The following is a 27,769-nucleotide window of genomic DNA, read 5'->3' as shown; positions in this document are numbered from 1 at the left end:
GCGGGCGGCTGTGAGCAGCGCTCCGGGCGCGCTGGGCGGGGAGCCGAGCCGGGCCGGCGGCGGGAGGACGGGGCGGCGCGGGCTGGGCGCCGAGGACGAGGAGCCGCAAGCAGGGCCGGCCGGCCGGCGGGCGCAACGCCGCCGCCGATGCACATGAGGTTAGGGGTGGCCGGGGTGGCTGGGGGCGCGGGCAGGGGCCGCGGCGGGGCGCGCCCCCGGGGACAGGGGCGTGGGCGGGCGCGCGCCCGGCCGACGTGGGGCTGCGCGCGTGGGAGGGGCGCGAGTGTCCGCCAGGCCTGGGAGGGGCGCACGCGGACCCCCAGGGTGGCCCCAGCTCGCCCTGGCTTTGTGGCCCCGGTGCCCGCTGGGGAGCGGGCGGCGGGGGACCCCGGGCACAAAGCCCCCGGGGCCGCGCCAGGCCGGGACGCGGGTCCGCGGAGCGGCGGTCGGCGAGCGAGCGGGCGCCGGCTCTTTGTGCCTTTTCATTAGCAATCTAATCCGAACAGCGTCGGGCAAGCTGTGCTGCCTGACAGGCGGGCGGGCTCCCATTATGCAAAGGGCCCTGCGCCCGCTGCAGCCCCTCACAGTGGGATTTTGCTATTTCTAGAACTGCGGCCCTGCGTGGTCTGCGGTCCTCTTCTTTTGCCCCCTCCCACAGAAAGACTGGCAAAGGCAGCGGCAGGCCTCGGGGGGCCGCTCCCAGAACACCAGGTCCTGCGGCTGGTAGGCTCGCTGCCCTGCCCCCAGATCTCTCCTGCAGGCAGCCGCTTGGCAGGAAGAGAGATGGGCTTGGGGGAGGGGGTCGGCTGGCAGAGGGAGGGGACTGAATGGCCCCAGCTTGTCACTCTCTGTTTATCTGCCAAGATTGTTCATATTAACACAGGCCTAGCTGGTTGGGGGTGGAGGCGGAGGATGCCTTTCCCTGGGCGGGGGGTAGTGACTTATGGAGAGGTGGGAACCTGGCCTGATAATGCTCCCAGCGGCCCCACCCAGAACAGCGTGAGACTGCCTGGGGAAGGGGGCCCAGTGCTGATCTGGATGGGTAGGAACGGTTTTGAAGTTATTTATCCATGCCTTCTCCTATCCCCTTCACCTCTAGTGTGTTTTCTAGTAGGAGTTGCCAAGCACATCTGGAAAGCTAGGTTCCCGGCCCCCCCCCAACAGCAGGAGGGGTGTAATCCAGGGAGGCCACCCCTCTGACATATGTGGTGGGGGGAGGGGCAGCGCTTTGCCTATAGGAATCCTGTGGCAGGGGCTTGTTGACTGATGTGGGGGATTGCTGTGCCTCTTGTACCGAGGGGAGGAGCTGGCAGGTAGTGGAGGGGCCTCCAGAGAGTCTAGGCTGATCTTGGGGGAGAATTCCAGGGGTCCCTAGATGGAGGGACGAAGTTGGGTCACCCAAATCCAGAACCTTTCTGGAGTTAGCCTTTATTGCTTCCTGGCTTCTGGCTTCACTTCTTCCTCTCCATTCTCACCTGCCAGTGTCTGGACTCCCTGGGCCTTTCAGCAGACATTTTCAGGAGTACAGGCCATGTGGCCAGGCTGTAGCCCTGACTCAAGGAAAGAGTGTACTCTCAGCAGAGCAGGGTTGTTCGAGTGGTCTGAAAAAAAGCAGATGGGCGGCCTCAGGCTGGCCTCCAGAGACAAAGCTGTGTGGTGAGATTGCTGGTTTAGCCTGCTCTTAGCTCGGGGTTGGGGGTGGGGGGTGGATGGGAGGTTGATACTTGAAGGCTGAACTGAGTCCTTTGGTCCCAGAGTAGGTCACTGTGCCTTCAAGTGAACCTTCAGCCCTGTGCAGTTGGGCTTATTATGAAAATGTCTATGTACCATGGGCAGGACATAGACTCAGATACTGGGAGGAGGCTCCCCACCTGCCTGCCTGCCCTGGGAGTCAGAGCTCCCATGTTGGTCTGCTGTCCTTTGGCTCCTGGCTTCCTGTAAGTCTGTTTTGGGGTATCACTGAGTGCCTGTTGCCCAGCTTCTCTGGCTGTTTGACTGGAGTGCTGGTGTGTGCCCAGAATTTTTCCCTGCAGTGTTTTCCTGCCAGTTGTTGGGACTTGTAGGTTAGTCACTCAGCTTTTACAAGTGATTCCTGAAAAGAAAAATCTCCCTCTGGTTGCTGGCTCTATGTAGAGGAAGAAGCAGCCTGAGGGTGCCAGGCCTTTAATTAAAGCAAAACCAAAATGATTGCCATGATTGCTGGAAGTCGAAGGAGGAGGTGCAGGTGGGGCAGAGGTGATGCATCCTCTCCTGCTGTTTGGTACCTGCTCTAGGGACAGGTAGGCATGATCCTGTTCTTGCTCCCTGGTCTTGGCCAGCAGCCCAGCCTTCTCCACAAGCTGCAGTCCTGGATTAATCCTCACGTAGTGTTTTCTTTCCATAGATCAGATTTCTCATTTTGTTAATAAGCACAGCCTCCGATCCACTTGAAGTCAGCTGTCGTGGACTCAGAGCAACAGGGTTTTGCATTATTGAGCTGACAGGCCTGCTGCCTTCCCAGAGTCCTTATTGTCTGCCAGGGTCAGATCTGGGGGTGGGTTCAGTGCCTTTTAATCAGCAGCTAGCCCCTGGAGAAGGGCTGGCTGGGCAGTTCTGGAGAGTCAGAGGAGTGAGGAAGGAATAAAGTTCAGTTTACCCAGGGGACCTGTGGCTCTGCCCTTTTGGTTGGCCTGTTGGCCTCTAGCAGTCAGCTCCACCCGGTAGCTTGCTCGTGTTGCCCACCGGGGCTGAGAGCCACTGCCCCTGGGAAGTGATCACTGTGAGTGTGGGGGCTCTTCTTCCTCGCTGCTCCTGCTTCCTAGGAGGCAGCTTTCACCTGACAAGTCAGGATCCTGCCATCCTGGCTCTCAGAGCCTAAGAGACTCCTGGAGGGCAGTGGAGGGGAACTGGACTTAGAAAGTCTGGAGGGTGACGCTGGCTCTACCGTTTATTCTCCCTGTGACCTTGGACAGTGATTAACTCTCTGAGCCTTAGTGTCCCTGTTTCTAAAATGGAAACAGAACTTGAGTTTACATTCACGTATCGCTGCCCTCCAGAGCTCAGCCTGGGGAAGACAGACAAGCAAACAAATGATTTGTAAGATGGGGTGATAAGGACTGGCACGGTGACAAATGGAGCTCGCAGGGCACCACAGGGATAGTGGATGTGGGGCATAGAGGGAGGGGCCGGCTCTGGGCTGGAGGAAAGCCATGGATGCCATGCTGAGTTGAGGTTGGCTTTAGGAGAGGGGTTTTAATGGGGAGTGCATTCAGTTTTAGTAAGGCAGTGGCAGTGTGGAGTGTGGCTGGGGAGACAGGAGGGCAGTGACAAGAGCATGACCCTGCAGATACTGTTATGAGAAGCTGGCACAGGAACACCCACTGTGTGTTAGGCACCTGAGGCTTGTCAGGAGTTTTTTATTCATTCCACAAAATTTTCTGAGAACTAGACTAATCCTGCTGGTCTCTGCTCTCTGGTGCTCACAGACCTGCCAACAAGTGGTGGGCACCCACCTGAATTGCCTGATAGTATCTTCTTACAGAGGGGTAAATGAGACTTGGAGGTTGAATAACTTGCTGAAGTTGCAAGTAAGCAACTGGTCAGGCTGGGGCTGGAGGGTAAATGCCTTTGACTCCGTAGCCTGTGAGGAACCATGTAGTGTGGAATCTGGAGAGGTCTGAGGTCCCAGCAGGGAGGGGCAGGACCGAGAGCCCCTTCCTCAAGACGGTGATTGTGTCTCCCGTTTAGGGGCTTGGTTAGGGACTCGTAAACAAGCCCGGCCAGTTTGACTCTGCCTGGCACCACCAGGCTGCGCTTCCTTCTGGGAGGGGCCTTGCCCTAAGGGTTAGGGACCTGAGCTGGGGGAGGGCTCTGAGAGACACTGCTGGCTCAGCTTGGAGCCCAGTTTGAGCCAGGAGTGGCAAAGCAAGAAAAGCCTGTGGGGGTGGGAGTTGTCTGTGGGCCCCCAGTAAGTTTGATTAGGGAGAGAAAGCCAGGAGCTGACTCCAGGCTTCACCACAGCCGAGGAAGAAAGGGCCAGGGCTTGGGCACCTCAACTGAGTGGAGAGAGTGACCCTAAAAAACTGCCTGGGACATTTGGGAAGGAGTTCAGAGCCCCTCCTTCTGACTTCACTTTTCATGTTTTTCATGGTAATGTCCTATGTGGATGGAGGGGAGGAGGGGAGTGTTGCCTTGGGCGTAGAGCAGGTCCTCTGCTAGAAGGGATAACCAGCTGCCTCTTGGCCAAAGGGCTTTGCTGCTGCCTGTGAGATTTTTAGCACATTCCTGTTTGAGGGTAATCCACCTACACAAGCATGTGGAGTAGTGTGGGTGAGAAAGGAGAGTGGATTTTGGAAAGGCAGGTGGCCCAGTCTTTCTGTCCATCCCATAGCAATTCCAAGGGCGACTAAGGAAAGGCAGAGCTTGGGCTTGGCTTAGGGGGAGCTTCTAGCACCCAGAGTTGGCCTGCTGTGGCGATGGAAGGGCTGTTGGCTCTGGCATGGGTGTGACCGCTGTACAGACTCCTCCTATGCCTTCCAAGCTGCTTCCAAGGCCTCAGGCTGTTTCCCTGCAGCACCTCTGGGTGGGTGGATTCTCTCTGGCAAGTGTGGGGCCACTCGGTGCCTTGAGTACAGTACCACCATCCCCACATACACAGGTGGAGGTGCTGCTCCCATCACCACATGGGTGTGAGCTCCTTGGCCTCTTCATTAGCCTGGTTGCGGGCCCCTTAAGGGAGAGAACTGTCCCTTAGCCTTTGCAGTTCCCTCACCTGTGCTGCTTTACAAGCTGGTAAGCTCTTGGTGAATTCTTGTTCACAGAATAAATAAGAAGAGAGAGTAGGGCTGATGGCTGAGAGAGCAGGGTTGGGTCCTCAGTGGTCTGCTGCTATGTGGACACAGTGGAACTTTTTGCGCCATTGCGTGTGTGTTGTTACCTGTGCTACCTGGCTGAGACCTGCCTGCTGGTGCCCTGGTTCTCAGCTCTGCATATCAGGATCACCTGGGAGCTGGCAGAGGCCAGGCCAGCCCGGCCCAGCTTGTCTCTGGGGTGGGCCCAGGCATGCACGTGTCCTAAAGGTTTTGAAATGAATCCGGTGTGCAGCCAAATTTGAGAACCATTACTTTAGCAGGTGATAACTCTTTGTCAGTGGAATCAAGCAAGTCACGATTCCAAATATGACCTGGGGTGGTCATAAACTACTTTACTCTGATGGCCTGTGGGATCTGATTCACATAACAAGTCAGGCTGATTCTCTGTTAGTTACCAGGGTCTTGGAGAAGCACCAGGTAGAGAAGGGGCTCACTCTTCATGGTCCGTCTTACCTGGACAGCAGTGGGAGGGACTCCAGGACTCTTGGTCCTGCTTGGCCTTCAGAGTCTGCCTGTCCTGGTTTCTTGGTTGCATTCTTGGGACCCTGTTGGCCTCTGTGTGCCCTGGCAGGGCCTGACATAGTGACATTTGGATCCCTTATGGCTCCCTAACAAGCTCGCTGTGGCCACAGCTGAGGACCCCTGGGACCTGTGTCCCTTCTTTTTTACTTTGACCTCAAGGTCCCTGGGAGAGAGAGAGATTGGTCCCTGAGGTTTGTGTCCTGGGCTGTTATCTGGATAAGGTGTGTGAGGGGGCCACTAACAAGGGGCCAGGAGGCAGAGTGGGAGGGGCGCTGGAGGCAGAGCTTCAGGTAAGGCCTGCTTGCCCAGCCCAGCCCCCTTTGTAGGGACAGACCAATGGGCTGTCCGGGGGTTAGTTCATATCTGTGGGCTGACAGTTCACAGGACAGCCCCTGCCTGCTCCCGGCGTCTTACCATGTGAGGTGAGTGGCAAGGCCCCTGGGTGTGGTCTGCTGTGGCCCTGGTAGGAATTGCCCTGCAAAGAAGGAAGAGCAGCCTGGGCTGGGACAGGGAAGGAGATGGGATTGAGAGTGATCTTGGCTCGGCGGTCAGGGAGGGAGGGGGTGTGTGGGGTCGAGTCAGGATGTCCTCCCTCAGTTCCTTTTCTGCCTGCACACATCTTGGTGGTGGACCCAGGGGGCTGTATTGAGAGTGACTGGTTCTGGGGCTGGATGCCTGTCTCAGGATTTTTGCCTCTTCACTCCACCCCTCCCTAGTACCTCGTTGTCCTTCCCTTCGGTAAGGCAGCTGATGGTTTTCTGTCTGGCAGGTGCTAAAAGCAACTTTGCTCGGAAACCGGGAGGAGGGTGGTTTTTGCCGAGTTCCCGACAGAATGCTGGGAAAATAGCGGCAGATGAGGTCCCCTGCACTTGCCTTTGGATCCCTACCCCGCATTAGGTCTTGTGGGAGGCGCTTTGCACCCGCATTTAATTCTCAGAACATACCTTCTTGGTCCCAACCATTTTCTCAGTCCATACTGTCCAAGTGGCTAGGAGAGGTTAAGTAATTAGCCTCGAGTTGCACAGCTAGGAAGTGGTTAGAGACGTTCTAAAAGTGTGAGAAACACACCAACGTGTGTGGAAGCCTTGAATATGTGTGTGTGGGCTCCTTCCTCTGGGCAGTGCTTGGGCCAGAGGATAGCCAAGGTTTTCATTTGAGTGGGGTGGTGAGATGGCTGCCTGGGACAAAGCCAGGGCGCCTGGTTCCTGGAGCTGGAGCTGGAGGGTAGTCCCTTGTAAGCTGGGGAAGAACCATCACAAGCCTGTTGAGCAAGTGCCCTCCCCCTTCTCCCAGGACCTGGCGGGCAGAGAGACTCTCTGGGCCATTCTTAAGCTTTTAGTCACACAACCCCTTCCTTCCCTTCTGGCATGTTAGAGTTAGAATCCTCTGCCCTGTGGAAACTCTCTCTGGGAGAGCCATGTGGGGGGCGATGTCCCTGAAAACTCAGAGGCAGGCTTCTTCTCTTGGGATTCTTTCAGTGTGGGCAAGTAAGAGTGCTCAGACATTGCCAGCGATGGTGTTGGGGACACAGGCAGGGTGGCCTCTCAGTAATGTGAGGCTGTCTTTTGGTAGATGGATCCAGGGGGGTCCGGCGATCCTGGCAACGAGGGGAGGGGCCAAGCAACAGCCTCCTGAGGTACCCTGGGCCACCACCAGCAGGTGCCTTTCTCCAGGAGTGGGTGGCATGAGCTCTGGGCTTGGGTCGTCCTTTGGTGGCAATAGGTCAGCCTGAGCCCCAGAGGGGTGCAGGCCTAGCAGAGAGGATTGTTTCCAAAGTCCCACATTCCTTGCATGTGTTGACGCTGATAAGGGCAGCAGGGCTGGCTTAGCCGCTTTGGGCAGGAGGGGACTTTGACTTCATGCCCCCAGCAGGCAGCATACACATCCTGCTTCCTGTAGCACCCCTCCCCCACCCCCCACTGACCACCTCTGCCTGCCAGTGCTCTGGACCAAGACTGCCAGTCTTACTCCTGTGTGTCGGGGAGGGGGAGGCACATCTAGACCCTGGAGGACACGTCCGTCCTCTTTCGTATTCTGTGTGACAAAATGGGAGTGCACATGAGGCTTTTCTGTTGCAGACTGAATGTGAAGGCTGTCTCCAGGGAAAGCACTTCACATTTGTTTGGGCTATGTGCTGAACTAGCTGCTTTTCCTCATGAGACATTATTTTTACTTGAATGAATGACTGACAGACAAGGTGTGGTTAGTCAGTCGTTTTCTCAAATGAACAAGGTGAGCCTTGCCACTTTTAGGAAAACAACTGAAAATAATTTGTTGCTAGTGAAAGAGCTGTCAGGAGAAAATGAGAAGTTTGGAAAACTCGCATCCATCACCAGGAGCCTTAAAGACTTCTCTAAAATTAGCGGTGATCGTAAAAATATGTTTTGGTTTTTTATTTTATTTTAATTATTTATTTATTTATTTATTTATTTATTTTTAATCCTCACCTGAGGATATTTTTTCCATTGCTTTTCAGAGAGAGAGTGGAAAGGAAGGAGAGAGGGAGGGGTGGAGGGAGAGAGAGAGAGAGAGAGAGAGAGAGAAACTTCGATGTGAGAGAACATTGATCGGCTGCCAAATGACCAGTGCTTGATGCTACAAAATCCTAGGTGAATATGCGTGCAGGGTAGACCAATGGATTTTTTCTATAACCAGAGATGAGTATATCACTGGCACAATTTCACATTACACATTGCAACTTTTAAGAAACTACCCCTTGTCCAGTTTTAGTGTATATCAATGAAGAGTAGCCACATATCTGAAAGGGTTATTAAAATACTCCTCACTTCTATCTGTGTGACGTTAAATTTCTTCATAGACTAATCAAAACCACATAGCTTAACAGACTGAATGCAGAAGCAGATATGTGAATCCAGTTACTTCTTTCAAGTCAAACATTAGAGATTTGCAAAAATGTAAAACTGCCACTCTTCTCACTAACATTTTCCTGTTGGGAATAGTTTTAAAAAACTATTATTATTTTTATTGATTTAGAGAGACAGAGGGAAGGAGAGAGAGAGAGAGAGACATCGATTGGATGGCTCCTGTACGCGCCCCGACTGGGGATCGAACCCGCAACCTGGGTATGTGCCCTGACCGGGAATCAAACTGGCGACCCTTCGGTGCATGGGATGAAGAAGCTTAACCAATTAAGCCACAGCGGGCAGGGCTGGAATAGGTTTTTTTTGTTTTTAATGTTATTTATGTTAACATAAAATGGGTTATTTTTGATATTTTAGGTCAATTAAATTTTTTATAGTACCAGTTTTTCTAATATAGTAAATAGAATAGTAAATAGAATCACACGGTAACACCTACTGTACAGTAACATAGAAGCCCCATGGAAGTTTGGGATTGATGACAAGGGAGGGCTCTAGGCAGCTCTTCCTCTATCGTTTCCCCTTCACCACCGCCACCTTATCTCCTCTCACGTATTATTTCACCCTCTCTCTTCTCAGCTCTGCTGCTTCCTGACCAGCATTTGCTTACCTAATAAACGTTTATGAGGGCCTGCTGCATGCCAGGTGCAGCTGGCTAGTGGGACTCGGGCTCTAACCTTGGGAGCCTGGTTGGGGGGCCAGGGGGCAGGCTTGGGCAGAAGGAGAGGTGCACAGTGGGAAGCAGCTGGGTAGCTATTGCTGACATTGGCTGGGAGGAGGGAAATGCAGAACAGTCTTCAAGGAGGAGGGGGCACTCAGGCATGACTGGAAGGGGCCCAGCTGAGAGGTGGGCTGGGGGCCCTCTGGGAAGCACTGTGCTGGCCAGTCCTGAGTGTGGACTTTATTCAGGTATTAGGAATCCATTGAAAGCTTTAAGCAGGGGAGTGACTTGATGAGATTGGTGTTTGAGAAAGATAACTCGGGGTTGATTGGACTTCGAATTGGAGGGGGCAGGGGCTGCAGAGATGAGATTTGTGCTAGACTTTGATATTTTCACTTGGAATGGCTTTAACTGCCTTTCTTACCCTCCAGTCCCTGGGAAGAGCCCTGGGATTTCCTTCTTGTTGGGTGAGGCATGCTGGCCTTCCCAGGTACGGAGGCCCTGCCCTACTTCTGTTGTTTTCTGTTCATTAGGGCAGTGATATTTTCTGGGCATCTCCTGTGGGACTAACCTTTGAAGCCCTTGTTTACATATTGTGATGTTCCTCCAGCTGTGTGGCTCTGCTGGTTTGCCAGGTGCCTGGATCAGGTGATGTGAGGGGATGCTCAGCAAGTGCCATATAGCTTTAGCTCGGCTCCTCCCTGGATGTAGAGGGTTTTGTGTCCTCTCCCCTTTCTTGTGGGCCTTCTGCACAGAACATGCTAGCTTCCTCAGTAGATTAGAGATTGTGGTCCAGGGTATTTACCGAAGTGTTAACTGGAGGGTGTAAATTACATGCATACACATAGAGGCATAACTAATGGAAAAACACCCTTGGCTCCCCTACCCCACATAAGAAACAGCCAGTCCCCCAGCCCTGGACACCCACCTGCCCTCATCCTTGCCTCCCCTCAGAAGTCACTGCTCTTCTGAACTTTGGGCTAAGCATTCTTTAGTTTTTCTTTGTTGTTCCCTGCACTTGTCTGGATTCTTGAACTGTGGGTGGCTGGACTTGGCCAGGTTTGCCTCTTTGCATGCACAGAGCTGGACACTAATCTCTGTGTTTTTTTTCAATCTTCACCCAAGGATATTTTTTTCCATTGCTTTTTCAGAGAGAGTAGAAGGGAGAGAGAGAGGTGGAGAGAAAGAGAGAAAACCATCGATGTGAGAGAGAGACATCAATTGGTTGCCTCCTGCACATGCCCTGGAGCCTGCAACCGAGGTAGGTGCCCTTGGTCAGAATTGAACCCAGGACCCTTCAGTCCCCAGGCCAATGCTCTAACTACTGAGCCAAACTGGCTAGGGCACTAATCTCTATTTTTGATTCACTTAAGTACTGTAGCTGCCATTCCTGTTCCCCACTTGGAGTGTTCCAAGGTAATGCTGTCCCACACTTCATCATATGGCCCAACAGGTGGGGGGCAGCAGCCAGGAGAGGAGCTGCCAGCAGGAGGGGAGCGTCTGGGTTGTTTTCAGGGTTTTGGTTTTTGTGTGCCTCCTCAGTAGCCCAGTTTTCACACACCCCTAGATCTACTACTCCAGGTAGAAAAGTGCCTGTTTGCTTTGTTTTCTGTCTCCAAATCCAGTTCCTTAATGCTAAATGGTTCTTCCAGCGCCTCCAAGACTCCATGTAAAAAGTAGAATAAAAACCTGTGAGCATTTTCCCTCCCGCGTCTGAGTGGTGCCCTCTGTCTGATACCCTTTCTGAGCTCTTGGCCTCTCTGTTAGGCCCTTCAAGTTACCTGCTGGACAGGTGAGACCTCTTCTGTCAAGTGCTGCATCTAGAGGCTTTTCAGGCACAGTGCCACAGATTGTAATATTTTCCATAGCAGTTCCTTAATTTTATCCTTAAAGATAGCTTTTTAAAAACTCCAGTGGATGCTCCAGGTGTCTCTACCCCCCCTTAGGATTAAAACAATCTGATCCTTGCCATTGGCTTTAGCTCCTTAAGCCCTTTGTTTGAAGCTCTGGGGGTTTTGGGGGGAGTTGATAGTCCAGGAGGGAGCAAAGGGGCTTTCCTTTGTCTTGCCCAGCAGCAGCGTCCTTTGACCCCAGTCCCTGAGGGCCTCTTCCATTTTCTTCCTGGCTTCTTCCCTTTGATATGCCCAGTTGGTGTATCCAGGACCAGCTCGGACCCTTGCTAGGAGATCCTTGGTTGTGTTTGTACCTAGCCTGTTGGACTCTATTTCCTCTTCTCTACTGGGCTTGCCTGCAGGATCTGGAAGGCCCTTCTCTCTTGAGAAGTATCAACTAGACACTAGGATGATTGAAAATGTCATCGGGTTGTTCCCTTTGGATGGCAGACATAGGTCTGCCCCTGCTAAGATTTTAAGGTAGCCTCTAGGCTTCCTGTGGGTTCCCAGCCTGTCCTGTAGAGTTCCCTCTCCTGAGACAGACACTTCATCCTGGATTTGGTCACCTCCTTTTTTTTTGTGTGTGTCTTGTGATCGTTACTAGTTGGGAGTTCAGGGAGTTTACTGCCTGGCTCTGATCTACTTGCTCATCAGGTCTCAGCCTGGATCCTGCTTCCGCTCCTGAAGGTTTCTGTGCACTGTATGGAGTCCCATAAGAAGTGTGCAGAGTTATGTGTGACAGCTCCAAGGATTCTTCACAGATGGACAATGCTTGTATAACCAGCACCCAGACTGAGAAACATGACCCCAGAAGCCCCTTGTGTGTCCTTTGAGTCACCCTTTCTCCCCCCACCCTCAACTATCTTTCCTCACCCCTAGCTCCTGGATTCTTGCTTTCCAACTTGAACTTACATGAATGGAATCGTACTGCGGAGTCTGTTGGATCTGGCTTCTTTGGTTAAAGTATACTTGAGAGACTCATGTATGTGTGTGTAACTCAACTGTGTGGCATTGCGAACAGTCAACTATTTTTGACCTATAAAAGGCCAATTCATATGTTTCTCAGTGTTCAGTCCTGCTCACTGGTGGGTAGATAACAGTCCCCACACCTTCAGCTGCCTCCCCTGTAGGAACAGGGCTTGCAAGTGCTTGCCTGAGTGGGTTTCCAGTGCTGGTCACCCTGGAGTGTGCTTTCTGTCCCACAAGATTTGCATGCTTTCAGTCTTGGTCTTATTCTAAAATGTGACCTTTATCTTTCCTCCCTGGGAGATAATTCTTTTAGTCGTTGTCCAGCCAACTAAAACCTGTCATTGCTGTCTGGCATCAGTTTTGTTTTGTTTTTTCTAATTCTCCTTTACCATGCCATCTCGGTTTCATCCCAGCCAAGAGGGTCATGCTGTTGGGCAGGGCAGAGTTTCCTCAATGCCAGCCTGCCTCAGAGTTTTTACCAGTCCATGACAATGATGTGGGTGAGGGTTGTCAACCACTGTTTTTGGGAAGGACTCACTCACATTGAGAGGTGGTTCTTCCTGCAGTTGGCCTAAGAAATTGTTGGTTACTAGGGTTGTTTTTTTGAAATTATAAAGTTGGAGAGTCTCTTCCCAGATCTTTGGGCTGGGCAGCTGCAGCTCTATGACTCAGCAGTGACTCGTATCTCCCTCTGGGGCTCAGTTATCTCATCTGAAGGGTATCCTGGGGCAGGTGAGATGATTGAGATAGTCCCTCCCAGGGGAGCAGACCAGCTTCACCAGTGCCCTTTTAGCTCAGTGTCCTGGCTCCGTGTGTGTGGAATTTCCACCTACTTAACCGTTCTTGGTCCCTGCTTGTCCTTCATCTCTTGAGTCCTCTGCCTGCTATCGACACCCATAACTCCCTGTCTACCATCCTGGCTCCCAGATGCCTGTGGTAACCAGGGTCAGCCTCTGTCTCACATTCCAAGCCCACTGATTTTATTAAGCACCCTCTGGGCTTGTTTCTGTGGGAAAAGTGTCTTCCTTGTTGGGACTGTCTCCTTCCTCTTGACACCCATCAGAGGAGCATTTACTGCTTGCAAAGCAGAGTACCTTCTGGGCATTAGAAAGCTTATAACCCACCCCAGCTCTTCCCAGACTTGAATGTGTGTGTGGGGGGGGAGAAGGGGGGTGTCCCTTGGGGTTAAAATATGGGTTCTGGTTCTGGAGTCTGAGTGAGGCCTGAGCATCTGCAATTTTAGGGAGATCCCAGGTGCTGCTGTTGGTCCTTGCACCACACCCAGCAATAAGCAAGACTAGTAGGAAATGGGACTGGGGGCACAGGAACCAGCACACTGGGCCTGTTTGCCTCCTTGCTGAAGTGGCTCCTGGATTTCCACTTGTTCCTGGACTGATAGAGATGACTGATTACCTCTGCTCTGCTGGCAGAGACCCACCCTGCCAGCCTCCCACAGGCTCTCCTGCTTCCAGGCTCTTGTTCCTGTCACTGCCAGCAAGCCTTTTACCAATAGCTCAGGCTCCCTGCAGGAGGCAGTGCGATGTAGGGGACAGAGTCTGGAGGAGAGCATGGTTTTTGTAATAATAATCATAATCTTAAATTATTATTCCCCCTTGAGCAGCACTCACTTGCCTCTTCCCAGTAGTATTCATGGGTTTGGGCCCACCCAAAACTCTTGGCCAGACTGTGTCAAGCCTGGGGCCCTCCTGGCAGGTCCCCCAGGTTTTCTTCGTCTTGTTTCTCCTTGTTGGTACCAAGGCCAGGAGTGATGTGAGGGTTGTAGGCCTGGTGGGAGGAGGAGAGGACCCGAGGCTGCTCTGGAGAAGCAAGGTTTGAGGGTCATGGGGCCTGGTGTGTTGCCGTGTGGAGCCTCCTGTCGACCTTCCCTCAAAGCAGCATTTTCTTGCCTCTTCCTCCTGGTGATGAGGTACCCACGAGCTTCCCCACCTCTCAGATGGAAGTAGCACAGATCGGGTTGGGGCCCATGTGGGACTTGGACCAGCATGGGCAGCATGGGGTCTTCAGTGGGGCCCACAGGGATTTCAGGACAGACTCCGGGTAGTCAGACTAGGGTGGATGCCCCCTTCCTCATTGATCAGGGTGAGCCAGTGGGTGGGCGACAAGGGTGGCCCGAATGGTAGAGAAGGAAGCCAGCCCAGGGGCCCCCATCACAACGTCACCAATCGCTGAGTGAAACCCAAGTGTTTATTTCATAGAAGCTGTGTCCAAGGGAAGGCTCGTCTCCTGGCATTTGTGGAGCTTGTTGCTTTCCAGGAGGATGGTCTGGGAGAGGAGCCAGGAGCTGCTGGCCAGCATCCAGATCTGGGCTGGATTACACGGCTGGGCTTGCCCAGAGCAGTGAGCCCCACCCTCCACCAGCCCATGCCTGAAGGGATGGGCCAGAGAGGTCACAGAGGCCAGGGCTGTTCGCAGAGGAGCAGCAGGAGCAGCCTGGGGGCCCCCAAAGTAGGCTGCATGGTGGGCCCCACCTGTGGCTTCTAGCCTCAAGCTTGTCACTGCCCCAAGGTGGTGGAGGAGCTGGGCCATCCCTGGGCCCTCACATTGAGTCAGAAGGACACAGCCCAGGTGAGGCCCTGCTGTGACTGGCAGGTGGTGGGGTGGAGGAATGGGAGTGGAGGTGCAGACCAAGGCCGCCCTCCAAGTGGCTCCATGTGGAGGGCAGCTCTGCTGTGATTGGCATCCCTGCTCTTGCCTGGGAAAGGGAGTCCCCAAGAGGGTAGGGGAAGTCTGACTGCAGCCCTGGAGTCACACTTTGAGTCCTCACTCTGCCACTCACTTGCTCTTGTGACCTTGGCAAGTTGCTTACCCCCCAGAACCTTGTCTTATTTATCCCGGAGGTAGAGATAGGACCTCAGAGCCTTCTCAGCAGGAGAGAAAGGCAAGGGACAGGGAAAGGAGGCCCCACCCTGCTCCCTGGGCTGGAGGAAGTTTCCTGGAGGCCGGTTTGCATTTCAGTCAAGGTGCCTGAGGCTGCCTCTGTGGGGGCACATTCCTGCCCAAATGAGGTCAGGTATTTAGTAAAGGGACAGCATTCTCCTGGGGGGCACCACTCATGAGGGTCAGAAGTACCAGCTGTGAGCAGCATTGGGAGTGTGGTCCCTACCAGTGGGGCTTGAGGTAGGCATGAGATGTCCTCTTCTGTTCCAGGGCTGTCAGCCTGGTCTTCAGAGGGTGTACCCCTGGAGGCTGAATGACCGGAGCAGTTCTGAGTGCCAGGGCCTCCTGGATCCCAGGCTCTGGGCATAGTGAGTTTCCAGACTGAGTTGGGGGCAGCTCCTGTCAGAATGGGGCAGGGGTTGGAGTCATTCTGGGCTTTCTGTTTAAGCAAGGATTAGTTTCATTTTAAAACCTCCTCTCATGGTCTCTGAAAGGTGTGGGGCCAGAGCACGCTCTCCTGCGTTTTGTGGGGTACTAGGAAGAGAGGCCTCGAGGTGGCCCCATTCTAGCCTTCTCATGAGCCCCTGCAGCTATGTGGACTACCTAAGGTGGTGGGGCCTTATGGATCAGTGGGGGCCCCCATGGGGTGTTGTTGCTTTATGGGTAGGAAGTCATGATCCCACTCAACCATCCTCACTGGCCTTTTGGCTTGATGTGTGTTTGGGGTGGGTATAGGGATCAAGGCTGCTGAGGGGATGGGGGGCAGACCTGAGGGGTGCCCTTGGCTTAGGTCTTTGACTGCCTCCTGTAGACAGGGAGGAGCAAGGGACAGGGATTTTCTGCCTTGGTCACTCTGACCTCATGAGCCATTTTCCGTGTAGCCACTGGCTCATCAGGCTGAACTGGTACCCTTGGGTGGGCTGGAAACCCAGCAGTGGGGCGGGGGGATGTCATACCCATGGCCACAGATGGTGCGTTCCTCCACATTGCTGGCCCCAGGCCCTCTGCCTCTTGGGGAGGTGAGCAGGTGGGATGGGTGTTTGGGCAGAGAGTGGGGGAAGTGGGCTGTAGGAGGGTCAAGGGTGAGTGCGGTTGGTGTAGGGCAGCACCCAGTAAATGTTAGCTGGTGTTGAGCTCCTGAGACAGGCATGTCCTGTGAAAGCCTCTGTCCTTTCTCTCCTTTTATTTGGACTTTACTTTTTCCGTGTTTGAAGTAAAATTTACATAACGTACCTAAATTTCAAGTGACCCTTTGAGTTTTGACCGGTGAGTGCATCTGCCTTCGTCCAGACTCCTTCCAAGATACAGAGTGGATCTCATCCCAGAAAGTTACTCATTCCCCTTCTCAGATAATGCTCACCTCACTCTCCACAGGCTGTTCTGATTTTGTTTCTACCATAGATCAGTTCTGCCCATTCTAGAACTTGACATAAATGTGTAATTCCACCCCCCAGATATAGCTTCATTTAGCAATTGGGGGGGTGTGCCCCAAGGTATTTCTTTCCACAGGATGACATTGCCCAGTGGGGCCTTTCATACCATTGGCTGAGGAGAGTAGATAGGGAAGGAGCAGCAGAGGGGGTGTGAGGAGCTCTGCCAGCTCCTTCTGGCTCAACTAGAAGGCCTAACCTTCCCTCAGGTATGGTGGCTGGGCCCTGTGCCTGCCGCGCGCGTGTGCGTGTGTGCGTGTATGTGTGTAGGGAGAATGAGGGGGCGGTATTCCTCTCTGACTTTTCTGTGGCAGGGGCCTAGAGGGAGGAAAAGGAAAAGAGAAGTCAGCAGGACCTGTCCCAGTTCATGGTGTAACTGCCCTGTTGGGTAGGTGGGTGTTGACCATTCCATAAACAAGGGCCTGGGGAAAGTGATCCAGGTCTTCAGCCAGGTCTCTGTTCAATTCCCCCACACCCTTTTTGTTCACAGGAGGGCAGAGGTGGCTCCCAGGGACTTGTGTTCCTGTCCTTACCTGCCAGGGTCAGCCCACCTGGGGACACCTACCCACACACCTGCAACAGGCCAGGTGTAGACCCTAGAGGAGAAGCTGATTGTCCCATTGCCCCAGATTCTGGGTTTCCTGGAGCCAGTGCTTTGGGTGGGCAGCAGGCCTGATCTCAGCGTGAAATCCTTGGGGCTGACAGGCACATTGCCTGGGCCTGCTGCCTAGGGGCTGCTGGGTGCCAGGTGGTGTCCTCATCCTAGCCTATAGTAGGCTCCTGCCAGGGAGGGGCACCCGCCCTGGGGTATTGCGCTGCCAGCTTGTTGATTCAGCCTCTGCAGTCATGTTTCTACTAACCTGGCCACCTCCATCCCCCCAGGCTGTGGCCTCTAGGATGGGTGCTTGCTATTCCCACACCTGTCTGTAAGTGGAAGGGCAGAGGTCTCTGGCTGTCGTCATTTTGCTGGGAAGAGAAGAGCAGTGCTTCATAGGGGACCTGGCCCTGCAGCAGGGAGGTACTGCGTCATGTGTAGTGCTGTTGCTTCGTTGTTTATAGACACAGCAGTGGCCCACACTTGGCCCAGCCTGGGATGGATGGCTCGCAGGACAGTATCATGTAGGCAACTCTGCTGGGTCCCCACCTAGGTGAAGGTGCAGCAAGGCTGGTTCTCCCCTTTTCTTCTGAGCATCCCTTTGGGGAGGTCGGGCACTTAAAGGAGTCATATCTGACTCAGGTCAGGATACCTTGATTAGTCATTTAGCTATCCCCAGGTTAGTGAAGAGCCTGGCCAGACTGGGCAGCAGGGACCAACAGAGAGCCCTGAGTCCTGTTTTGTTACCCACTCCCTGAGCTGTCCGGTAGTTGTCCTGATCTCTGACAAGGGCGAGTAACCCCTAGTTGCAGCGTCTGACACATGCTGAAGCAGAAGCCACTGGGTAGGACACTGTGCCCGGGCAGGGCTTGGGTTGTCCTGAGGTCCAGAGAAGAACAGGCAGAGTGACATAGGGCTGTGTGGCGGGCATCTCGTTGGCTGTGGCTTCCTGTCAGTTTTTACACCAGTGTCGCAGTGGTCTCTGCTCTCCTTCCCAAGGCTGGGCTCAGCTCTGTCCCACTGCTTGTCTCTGGTCTCAGGCTCCATCCCACTGATCAATTCTGGCCTCATGAGGGGTGGAGGGGAAGCTGGACTCCACACAGGGATTAAACGATGAAGCTTTGGGCAGCTGGACCTACAGAGCTGGTTCTGTTGCCCTCTGGGCCATCCGTGGGATCCAAGACTAACCACCCTGACCAGCCACGTCTCCTTCCCCCTGGGCCATCTCTGTGAGAAGGGAGTTGTGCTAGGGGCCAGAGAGACAGCTGGCAGGCTGGAGTTGAGGCCTCCCAGCCACCCGCACCCCCGGGTCTGGTCACATTCCTGAGGGACCTGCTGAGCCTCCCTTGCCCTGGGGGCGGGGGAAGGGCAGGCAGAGATGGGCTCCAGGCTGCTGCAGGCCTCCTCCCCCACCCTGGCTCCATTCCAAGGGAGCCCAGGTCTGCCCCAGTGGTATACAAGGAGCCAGAACCTCAGGAACACCCCCCTTCCCGCAAGACCTGAAGCTGGGGGCAGTTGAGGACAGAGGACGCCCACCACATCTGGTAGCAGCTGCCAGTGACTTTGGCAGGGTGGTATTGAAAGGCTGAGCTTTGGAAAACTATAAGGGGAGACCATGTGGTCAGGCCCAGCCGGGCTGGGCTGGGCAGGAGGGGCTGGGCCCTCTGGGCAGGGAGGGGGCAAGAGCAGATCTGAAGGGAAGGAGGCAGGAGAGCCAGAAGCGGTTGAGACTGGTTCTTATAAATAGCCCATTGCACCAGTGCCTCCAATTTTTGACCTTTTGTTATGTAAATATGGCCGGCCTGGGAAGGGCCTTGCCCAGGCCTCCTGTCACCACTCCTGCCATGAATTTGCCTGCTCCCAACTCCCCAAACCTAGGTGGCCCTGGAGTACCCTAAAGCACCTGGGTGGCAGAAGGGTGCAGTGCCTTCAAGTTCCCTAAATCTGCCATTTTACCTGTCACTGGGCCTGTCGGCAGGGCATTATGGCTACTGTCTCCTTTCCAGCTGGCTGCCCCTGGTGTCATAGCCAGAGAAATTCCCTGACCTTCCTGGGAACAAGGGCTCCAGAGCACCTTCTACTTCACTGTCCCTCTCTCCCTAAATGATGGCTGTCTGGATGACCATGTCCATCTTCTTTCCAGGTGACCAGGCATTGATGCACCCCCAAGGGAGGACACGTGCTCAAGGAGGCTACCCCCGCTGGCTACTGCTCACATGGTTTCTGGGCCCCTGGCACTCCGGTAGGCTGGGGAGGGGGAGCTGGAAGGACTAGGGGAGGGGGGAGGGAGGCCTGGGAGAGGGAGGGCATCATCTACCTTCTCCTGCTGTGGGATTTCTGGGAGGCCCCGCAGCTCTCAGCCTGCGACCTGGCCTTCAGTCCTTTGTGTGCATGCAGCACCAGGCTGCTCAGCTTGGAGGGGAGGCTGTCCTTGGTTTGGGGAGGAGGGGCCCGCAGTGGGCTTACAGGCTCTTGGAGGATGGGACCTCCTGCCCTCGCCAGTCCCTTTGACAAGCTTGGACACCAGGTGTCCTGGGTGCTGGTGGAGCTAATATTGTATTTCCCTGGGGCCAGGTATCCTGGCCAATGTGGAAGACATGCCTTGGGCTCTTTGTCTCTGCCTGGCTGGCTGTGGGGCAGGGAGTAGGGGAGAGTTGGTTCCCCTGGGACCTGGGCCCCAGCCCCTGAGTCCCAGCTGAGCAGCCTTGCAGGGCTGGGCTGGCCTATAGCCTAGCAAGTGTTTGCTGCCTCCTGCTGTCAGGCCTTGGTTGCAGCCTGACACTCAGGTGTGTTCACAGAAAGCTGTGAAGCCTTTGGGGTGCCAGTGGATGCTAGGATGTTGATTTTTAATCTTTGCAAACAAGGGCATGTGTGGGGCAAGGGGGAGTATTTGTGTCACAGGGAGGCATGGTGAGCGCCCTGGTAGGAACAGGAGGTCCCAGGTGAGGTGAGGCTCAGAGACTCAGTTGCTTTCAGAGATTGAGCCCCAAGCAGAAGGAGGTGAAGGTACCTTTGTCAATTGTGTGGCAGAGTTGCCTGTGGAAGGTTTAATGTTCCCTGAGCAGCTTGAGGGGGCAGGGAGCCATGTCCTTATGCTGTTAGGCCCTGCTACTCAGTGGGGAGGGCGCATGGTGATCGCACTGCTACACAGCCAGCCTGCAGGGTTCCTGATGAGGCCAGAGGCCTCTGTGTGTTTAATACTTAATGATGTCAGTTAGTGCCTGCGCCAGTCTGTCGAAGCCAGCTGGCTGTCTTTCCTGTGCCTAGACAGCACTGCCCTGCCCCGAAAGGACCCAGGGCCCAGGCAGTGCCAGGGGTGTAGCCAGGCCATGTTTTTTTCTCAGCACCCAGAGACCCAGACCGGGAAGTACTCTGTGCCCTCCCGGGGGCAAAGCACTTGTGAGGTTGGGGGCAGGTGAGGGACAGCTTGTGGGCTGCAGAGTCTGGGAGGTGGTAATGTGACATTGGCACGTCTGAAAGCTTGGGAAGTCTCTAGGGTTGTTTAAAGAGGCACCCTGTATAGAGTACAGGTGGTAGACTGGAGGCTGCATATTTAAGAAAAAGAACCTTTGTTTAATATTGGGAGATTTCACCTAAAAATCTGGACTTCTAGTGTGCCCTCAAAGCTGTGTAGCTGCACATTCACATGGGAAGTCGGTCCTCCCAGAGCTCCTACTCTTCCTTAGTCCCTGCCACTTCCCAGCACCTCATGGTCCTATGCTGGTCATTTTTAGGTCCCCTGTAAGCGAGTGGTGAACTTCTTTAGTGTGGAGACGGTTCCTGGGCTGTGAAGTCAAATTCAACCCCAGTTTCTCTACTTGGCGCAGAGTGACTTTCATTGTTCTGCCTTCGTTTCCTCATAGGTGCAAATGGGGCCAGTGCCACTGCCCCTTCTCTGGCAGTTTGAGTGCTAGGTGGCCAGTGTGAGTTCCCTTCCTGTGTACGTGCCTGAGGAAGTGGCCAGGTCAGCTCAGATGCCTCTCTGAGTGCCACTGTGGCCCACCTGGGTCTGGAGCCCTTGCATGAGGGTCCCGGTCAGCTAACTCTCACGTGCCTGTTCTTGCTTGTAGGTGGTACACGTGGACAGGGCGTGGGGACATGGGGCCTGACATGGAGCTGCCCAGCCACTCGAAGCAGCTCCTGCTACAGCTGAACCAGCAGAGGACAAAGGGCTTCCTGTGTGATGTCATCATCATGGTGGAGAACTCCATCTTCCGGGCCCACAAGAATGTCCTGGCCGCCAGCAGCATCTACTTCAAGTCCCTGGTCCTGCACGACAACCTCATCAACCTGGACACGGACATGGTCAGCTCCACAGTGTTCCAGCAGATTCTGGACTTTATCTACACGGGCAAGCTGCTTCCCAGCGACCAGCCAGCTGAGCCCAACTTCAGCACTCTCCTCACTGCCGCCAGCTACCTCCAGCTGCCCGAGTTGGCAGCCCTCTGTCGTAGAAAGCTTAAGCGAGCCGGCAAGACCTTCGGCTCTGGACGGGTGGGGGCTACTGGCATGGGGCGGCCCCCTCGCAGCCAGCGGCTGTCCACAGCTTCCGTCATCCAGGCTCGGTATCCGGGGCTCATAGATGGACGCAAGGGGGCCCACACCACCCAGGAGCTCCCCCAGGCCAAAGGCTCAGATGACGAGCTCTTCCTCGGCAGCTCCAACCAGGAGAGTGTACACAGCCTGGGCCGGGCTGTCTGTCCAGCCAGTGGGGAGGCCGGCCTGGGCAGCTGTAGCACCAATGGGAGCAGTGGAGGCTGCGAGCAGGAGCTGGGCCTAGACCTGTCCAAGAAGAGCCCCCCCTTACCTCCTGCCACTCCTGGTCCCCCCCTCACTCCTGATGACCCAGCCCAGCTGAGCGACAGTCAGCACGGCTCACCCCTCTCGGCCTCTGCCCCTCCCATTGCCAACAGTGCCTCTTATGCCGAGCTGGGGGGCACCCCCAGTGAGCCCATGGATCTGGAGGGGGCCGAGGACAACCACCTGAGCCTGCTGGAGGGGCCTGGCGGGCAGCCCCGGAAGAGCCTCCGGCACTCAGCCCGCAAGAAGGAGTGGAACAAAAAGGAGCCTGTGGCTGGCTCCCCCTTTGAGCGGAGGGAAGTGGGGCCCAAGGGCTCCTGCCCAGGGGAGGAGAGTGAGGGGCTTGGGGAAAGGGTTCCCAATGGCATCCTGGCCAGCAGTGGAGCAGGGGGTGGCCCCAGCGTGCCCTATGGGGAGCCCTCATACCCCTGCAAAGAGGAGGAGGAGAACGGCAAGGACGGGAGTGAGGACAGCGGGCAGAGCGGGAGTGAGGGGGGCAGTGGCCACGCCAGCGCCCACTACGTGTACCGGCAAGAGGGCTACGAGACAGTGTCCTATGGGGACAACCTGTATGTGTGCATCCCCTGCGCCAAAGGCTTCCCCAGCTCCGAGCAGCTCAACGCCCACGTGGAGACGCACACAGAGGAGGAGCTGTTCATCAAGGAGGAGGGTGCCTACGAGACGGGCAGTGGGGGTGCTGAGGAGGAGGCTGAGGACCTGTCGGCGCCCAGTGCAGCCTACGCAGCTGAGCCCCGGCCCTTCAAGTGCTCGGTCTGTGAGAAGACCTACAAGGACCCAGCCACTCTGCGGCAGCATGAGAAGACGCACTGGCTGACGCGGCCCTTCCCTTGCAACATCTGCGGCAAGATGTTCACGCAGCGTGGCACCATGACACGCCACATGCGCAGCCACCTGGGCCTGAAGCCCTTCGCCTGCGATGAGTGTGGCATGCGCTTCACCCGCCAGTACCGCCTGACGGAGCACATGCGCGTGCACTCAGGTGAGAAGCCCTACGAGTGCCAGCTCTGTGGGGGCAAGTTCACCCAGCAGCGCAACCTCATCAGCCACCTGCGCATGCACACCTCCCCCTCCTAGAAGCCAAAGACCTTCTCCAGCCTGTGGGTGGCCTCTGCAGACTCGCCCTCTGTAGGCTTGCCCTCAGGAACAATGGAAGGAAGAAGCGAGGAGGCCCGGCAGGCGGACCTGGACCCCAAATCCAGCGGGGGTGGCTCCTGGTGGCACCTCCAGCCAGCCCCCCCACCCAGAGCTTTAATCCACAGTCTGTACCAAGGGAAGAGAGCAGAGGAAGGCCGGGTCTCGAGCCCCAAAGGTATTGCGGGTGTGCAGTCTACCTCTAGATCCCGCCCAGGCCCCCGGCTCTCTGCCAGGGCGGCCATAGGGCCTGTGGGAGTGGGTCATGGGGCTCGCAGAGACCTGGCCTTTTTCTCGCAGGTCAGGCCTGAGCAGGGGGAGTGGGGACCTCCCTCCATGCTGGGAGGATCAGGGCTGCCTGTGGCCAGGGGCAGTGTCCCCACACGCAGGAGTGCTAGTCTGTGTGCGGGCCACCTTGGCTCTAAGGGGAGCAGTGCTGGGTGGGAGGTGATGGAGTCCCCCTTCCTCAAGTAGGGGGGCCCTCACCGCCTACCTCTCCACAACTAAAGAGCCCTTTGGGCCTGCGTTGCTGTTATTCCTACTGATCTGTTCCTTTTTTCTTTGTGAGTTTTGTTTTTTAAACCAAAACCAACAAGAGTTTATTTTCCTCCCGGCCCCTCGGGGCTGAGCCTGGGTCTGCAGACTGAATGTATGGGGCAGCTGCCCCTCCCGCCCTGGCTGCAGGCTTCGGGGCGCCCACCCCTCCAGGCCCCAGAAGCCCTTCTTGGCCAAAGGCTTCCCTGGGCCCCGAGCCCGCCTCGGCTGCCTCAGGAGAGAGAGTGCTTTTCCTATAGTTTCTGAGGAATCTTTGTTTAGAGGTACTTGTTTTTTATTAAGAGAAAAACCAGTGTAAGGTTTATGTGAATGTTTGAACTGGAAGGTCTGGGGTTGGGGGGGGGGAGGCCGGACTGGGTGCCAGGGCCGTTGGTCCTTGTGTTCCTTTTTGTGTGTGTGGTTTGCGCAGTGCGTGGGGACAGATGTTGCGCTTTCCTTCTTCCTTACCTGTCAAGGTGGAGAGACTTCTGACCTTTTGCTACCTCTTGAAATTCATGAACAGTAAGTTGGTGACTGGCAGTTGAGGCCATGACAGTTGTTTTCCTCTCTTAGTGCACAGACGTTTGGGTGCACAGCCCTGGGCCCCGCCACACACACCATACTCTCAGTGAGGCTCCTGCAGCTCCAGGGTCTCTGTGCTCATGGGTGGGTTTCCTCCTGAGCACAGGGCTAGTTGTGGCGTTCTGAGTGTGCTGCTGAGAGCCAGGGAGCCTACACAATTCCAGTCTGGGACCAGGTGAGGGTGTCAGTTTTCCAGCCCCATGGGAGCCAGGTATTAGGCAACGGGGAGATGGGAGCCAGCTCTTTTCAGCCCCTTGCCAGGATCAGGGTGAGGCAGAAGTGAGCCCCCCCATCCTGTTCCCTGGGCCTGCAAGAGCTTGAGCTTGGGGAAGTAGCAGCTCCATCTAGCTAGTGCTAGCAGGTGCTAGCCAGTATGGAGGCATGGGAAGGGGCTGACCAGAGTGATATGTACCCCCTGGGGGGCAGGGAGGGGACTTGTCCTGCTTGAGCATTGTTCTAGGTAGTCCTGGCCCACTGTCACTCTGTCTTGAGCTGGCCGCCACCCATTGGCTCATCCCTGTCTGGGGTTTCACCCCTCGCCCCTCACCTTGGGTTTTCTCCACCAGCCTCAGATGCCGCCGTGGGCCCAGAGCCTGGCTCACAAGGCCAGAGCAAGGTTGCTGAAGTCGGCTCCGCTGTCAGCTGACTGGAGCCACGGGGCTGAGACAGCGGCTTTATCGTCTTCATTTTGCTCCGTGCTTTTGCTTTTTTTTTGCTTTTTTCTTTCTACTTTAAGTTCAGACCAAAAAATTCTGGAGTCATCCCTACCCCTACCCCTCAACCCTTCCACAGACCCTCCAGCTGAAAACAGAGCCTGAGTTCAGGGACCGGAGTGGTGAATGGGTGTTTCGGGAGTGAGGGCTCCTGGGTGAGCCCTCCTGTGGCACCCGTGGCCCTGAGCTGGCTCCTCTTCCTTTGGGTGGGAAATGGAGGACCAGGCCCAGGGTCTCTTGTCCAGCAGGTCAGTGAGGGGCAGGGCCTGACGCAGGCCCCTTTGCTCTCCCAGCCCCCACCCCACTCAGTCAGCACTTAAGCCACAGGACACAAAGTCTGTACTGCACGGGAGGTGTGCACCCGCCCGGCCTGCGTGTGGCCTCCTCAGCTGTGGGCCGCCGCAAACGTGAGGTGACTTGTGAAAGTAGGCGATTCATTTGCAGAGCTTCAGGGACTGGGCTCAAAGGCCCCTCACTCAACGACGTTTGTGCGACATAGTATTGTACCCACCTGAGTATTGTATCGAGCCTTTTCTGTATTTTAACAAGAAAGCAAAACACTAGTTTCTTATTTAAGACTTTAAGGGTTTGTGGGGCGGGGCGGGGTTGACACAACACTTGTTTTTGTTTTCTTTCCCTTTGATCTCATGTGGAGTGTGCTTGCGAGAGTGTGCGTGGAAATGCGTTAAGAGCCTCACAAGGAAATTAGGCCACTGGAGGCCCAGGGCGGCTTACAGTTCTCTGCTTTAGTCACTTAATTCCTGAATGTTTCGGAGAAACAGGAAACAGAAAACAGCAGATGTCATGTAGGAAAGGATAAACGACAGCAAAAAGAAAAAAGGAAAAAAAAGCTCATACCCAAATTCACAAAACTTATTTTTTAAACCAAAGCACATTTTGAATGAGTACGGAACCTCAACAGGATCAGAAAAAAGATGCTAATATATTTATCTCATTGTTTACATAAACTTTTACAGTTTCAGACCTCAGCAGCTGTAAGGCCAGTCCCAGTGAGTCCCAACCTTCTGCTGGAGGCCCCTCCAAGTTGGCCCTGGTAGAGCTCCCAGACAGAGGGGCAGCTATGGGACTGGAGCAGGTGTGGCGGTCCCTGGATTCACCTGAGCCTTCTTTCCCAGCCCCGGGCCTCTCCAAGCCCAGCTGGCACCAAAGAGCTTGGGCCAGTGCTGACTGGCCCCCAGGCCTCCTGGCCATTCTGGCCAGTTGGCACAGCAGGGGGTGGCTGTCGGCTCTGACCACAGGACCCGAGTCTGGGCTTGGGCCCCGGGATGGAGGTGAGCCCTACCCTGCTGCTCTGCCCAAGATCCTGGGGTGTGTTGATGTGAGGGTCCCTCTCAAGCCAAAAAGCCAGGACCTTTGCACGTCCATTGATCCTGGCTGGTCCCAGCCCCTGGGGACCCACCCTACCACCACCACTACCACCACCACCACCACCAGCAGGAGGGGATTACTGGGCTGGTCCTTACCAACACAGATGGTGCAAACACTCTGAACAGTGTTGTTTTTGTATCAATATGTTTGTGCAGTGATGAATGTATTTATTTCTCAGACTTGGGGCGAGCGAGGGGCAGGCCGGGCTCTGCCACCGCACACTCCTGCCAGACCGAGCCACCTCAAGGGCTCGTCCAGGATTGCAAAAAAGAAAAGATGAACCTTTAAGCAAATAAGAATCTCAGAGACTCGCAGCATAGCCATACACCTCAGCCTGTGAACGAACAATCCGGACCCAGACTGACTTTCAGAACCTCACACAGCCATGTGTGTGTTTCCCATTGGTCACCACTCTGGGGCGCTGGGCTGTCCCCTGCCCCCACCCCGTCAGTATTCACTGGACTTGACCGAGTGCAGGAGTGCGATCTGGGCTGGCTGGCTGGGCAGGCAGACCCCAGCTGCCTTCCCCGCGGCTGTCCCGAGTTGGGGTGAGGCCTGGGCAGCCAGGAGGGTAGGGCTCAGGGAAGAGGTCATTGCATCCGTCCTGTTCCCTCAACTTGGGGGGGGGGACAAAAGCAGAGGTGCCAGGCCTTAGGAGAACAAACAAGGGGTCTCAGCTCTGCCATGCCCCTGAAGGGACCAAGGCCCTTGCTCTTCCCCGGAGCCACGTTGGGGCAGACATTCTTGAACCTGTGAATCTGATGCCAGGAGTGAGGGGATGGAGAGGGACCTACCCAGAGCCTCCGTCTGACATTCCAAATCAGGGGGTGGGTGTGCACTGTGGGAATTGAGGCTGCCCAGTACCCCCCAGCTTCAGTCATCCCACTTTGATTTTCTACCAGGAACCCCTCCCCCTACCTCACCTTGCTATTTATTGCTGTAATTTATTGACCTCAGAAATGCTGCATAACAGACCTCACTTGGGGCAGGGAGGATCCCCAGGGCTCCCCCCCCTCCACTTGGCGGGGCCCCGTGGGGCCAGGTGCTGAGGGGAGCCTCTCTGTACCCTACCCATCACTTGCTTTCCCCCTCCCCCCTTGGGGGACCCCAGGTTGGGCACTTGCCCATTCATAAATACCTCGAGGGGGAGGGAGAGGGATGGGGTTATAGCTGTTTTGTTTAATTGGAACTGGAAGAGGGATCATGTCCTTACTTTATGTCCTTCCCAGAAAGGGGGGGGGACACTGTGATCGCACTCCTGTACTGGCCACCACCGCTGTCAGTCATCACATTGAGTTCACTTCCCTCGAGAGTTTGGATAAATTCAGGTCAGAGCTGCAAGTATGCAGCCCTCAAGTGTCATAGAAAAGCAATTCACCAACGACTGATCTCTCCATTCAGAAGCGTGCAGTCTTAATGTACAGTGATGAGAAACTGTTATTTTATGATCTTTTCATTAAAAGCTTGATGGAAAAACTATCTTTCATGGGGCCTCTGTGTTCTGTGGCTATTCTTTCTCACTAAGTGACAAGCTGCTTTCCTTTGTCCAGCACTTCCAAGATCCAGGAGGGTGGGAGCTAGGATGGGCATCTGCCCACCGCCGTCCTAAGGGCAAGTTTCAGATGGGGCTGTGGGACCTCACTGGGTGGTGTGTGCACCCGGGTGGAGCACTGGTCCGGGAACCAGCACTCGGGTTGGCTTCCTCTTGGGCAGCGTGGGCCTCAGTTGGCTGAGGCAGCTTAGGAACAGTGGTTGTGTAGACGGGGCACCGACCTGGCGGCCTGGAAGAGGGGAGATACGGCTCGTGCCCCAGACCACCTGTTGGAGCAGCGGAGTCGGGCTGGGCCAGGGCAGCAGCTCTCATGGCTACTGCTCCTTCCTGTTGCTTTCTGCTTGGCCTTGG

At 55.3% G+C, this 27,769-nt stretch overlaps 1 protein-coding gene across 1 annotated transcript; it reads left to right on the top strand.

Annotated features, from left to right (window-relative positions):
* On the top strand, window positions 1–27,345 carry HIC2 (HIC ZBTB transcriptional repressor 2). Its single transcript, XM_081123290.1, has 3 exons — window positions 1–158; window positions 18,840–18,938; window positions 20,767–27,345. Exons 2-3 carry the CDS (start codon window positions 18,913–18,915, stop codon window positions 22,589–22,591), a joined length of 1,851 nt encoding a protein of 616 aa, XP_080979416.1. The 5' UTR covers window positions 1–158; window positions 18,840–18,912; the 3' UTR covers window positions 22,592–27,345.
* The last annotated feature ends 424 nt before the right edge of the window (window positions 27,346–27,769 follow it).

This window comes from Miniopterus schreibersii, assembly GCF_964146895.1.
Source record: "Miniopterus schreibersii genome assembly, chromosome: 20".
In the NCBI taxonomy this organism is placed as follows: Eukaryota; Metazoa; Chordata; class Mammalia; order Chiroptera; family Miniopteridae; genus Miniopterus; species Miniopterus schreibersii.
This window is presented reverse-complemented; position numbering and strand designations above follow the sequence as displayed.

Excerpts from the sequence above, each read along its gene's own strand:
- HIC2 (XM_081123290.1), top strand. The coding sequence starts at position 18,913 with ATGGTTTCTGGGCCCCTGGCACTCCG. Across the intron at positions 18,939-20,766 it reads TCTGGGCCCCTGGCACTCCG|GTGGTACACGTGGACAGGGC; the intron begins GTAGGCTGGGGA and ends TCTTGCTTGTAG.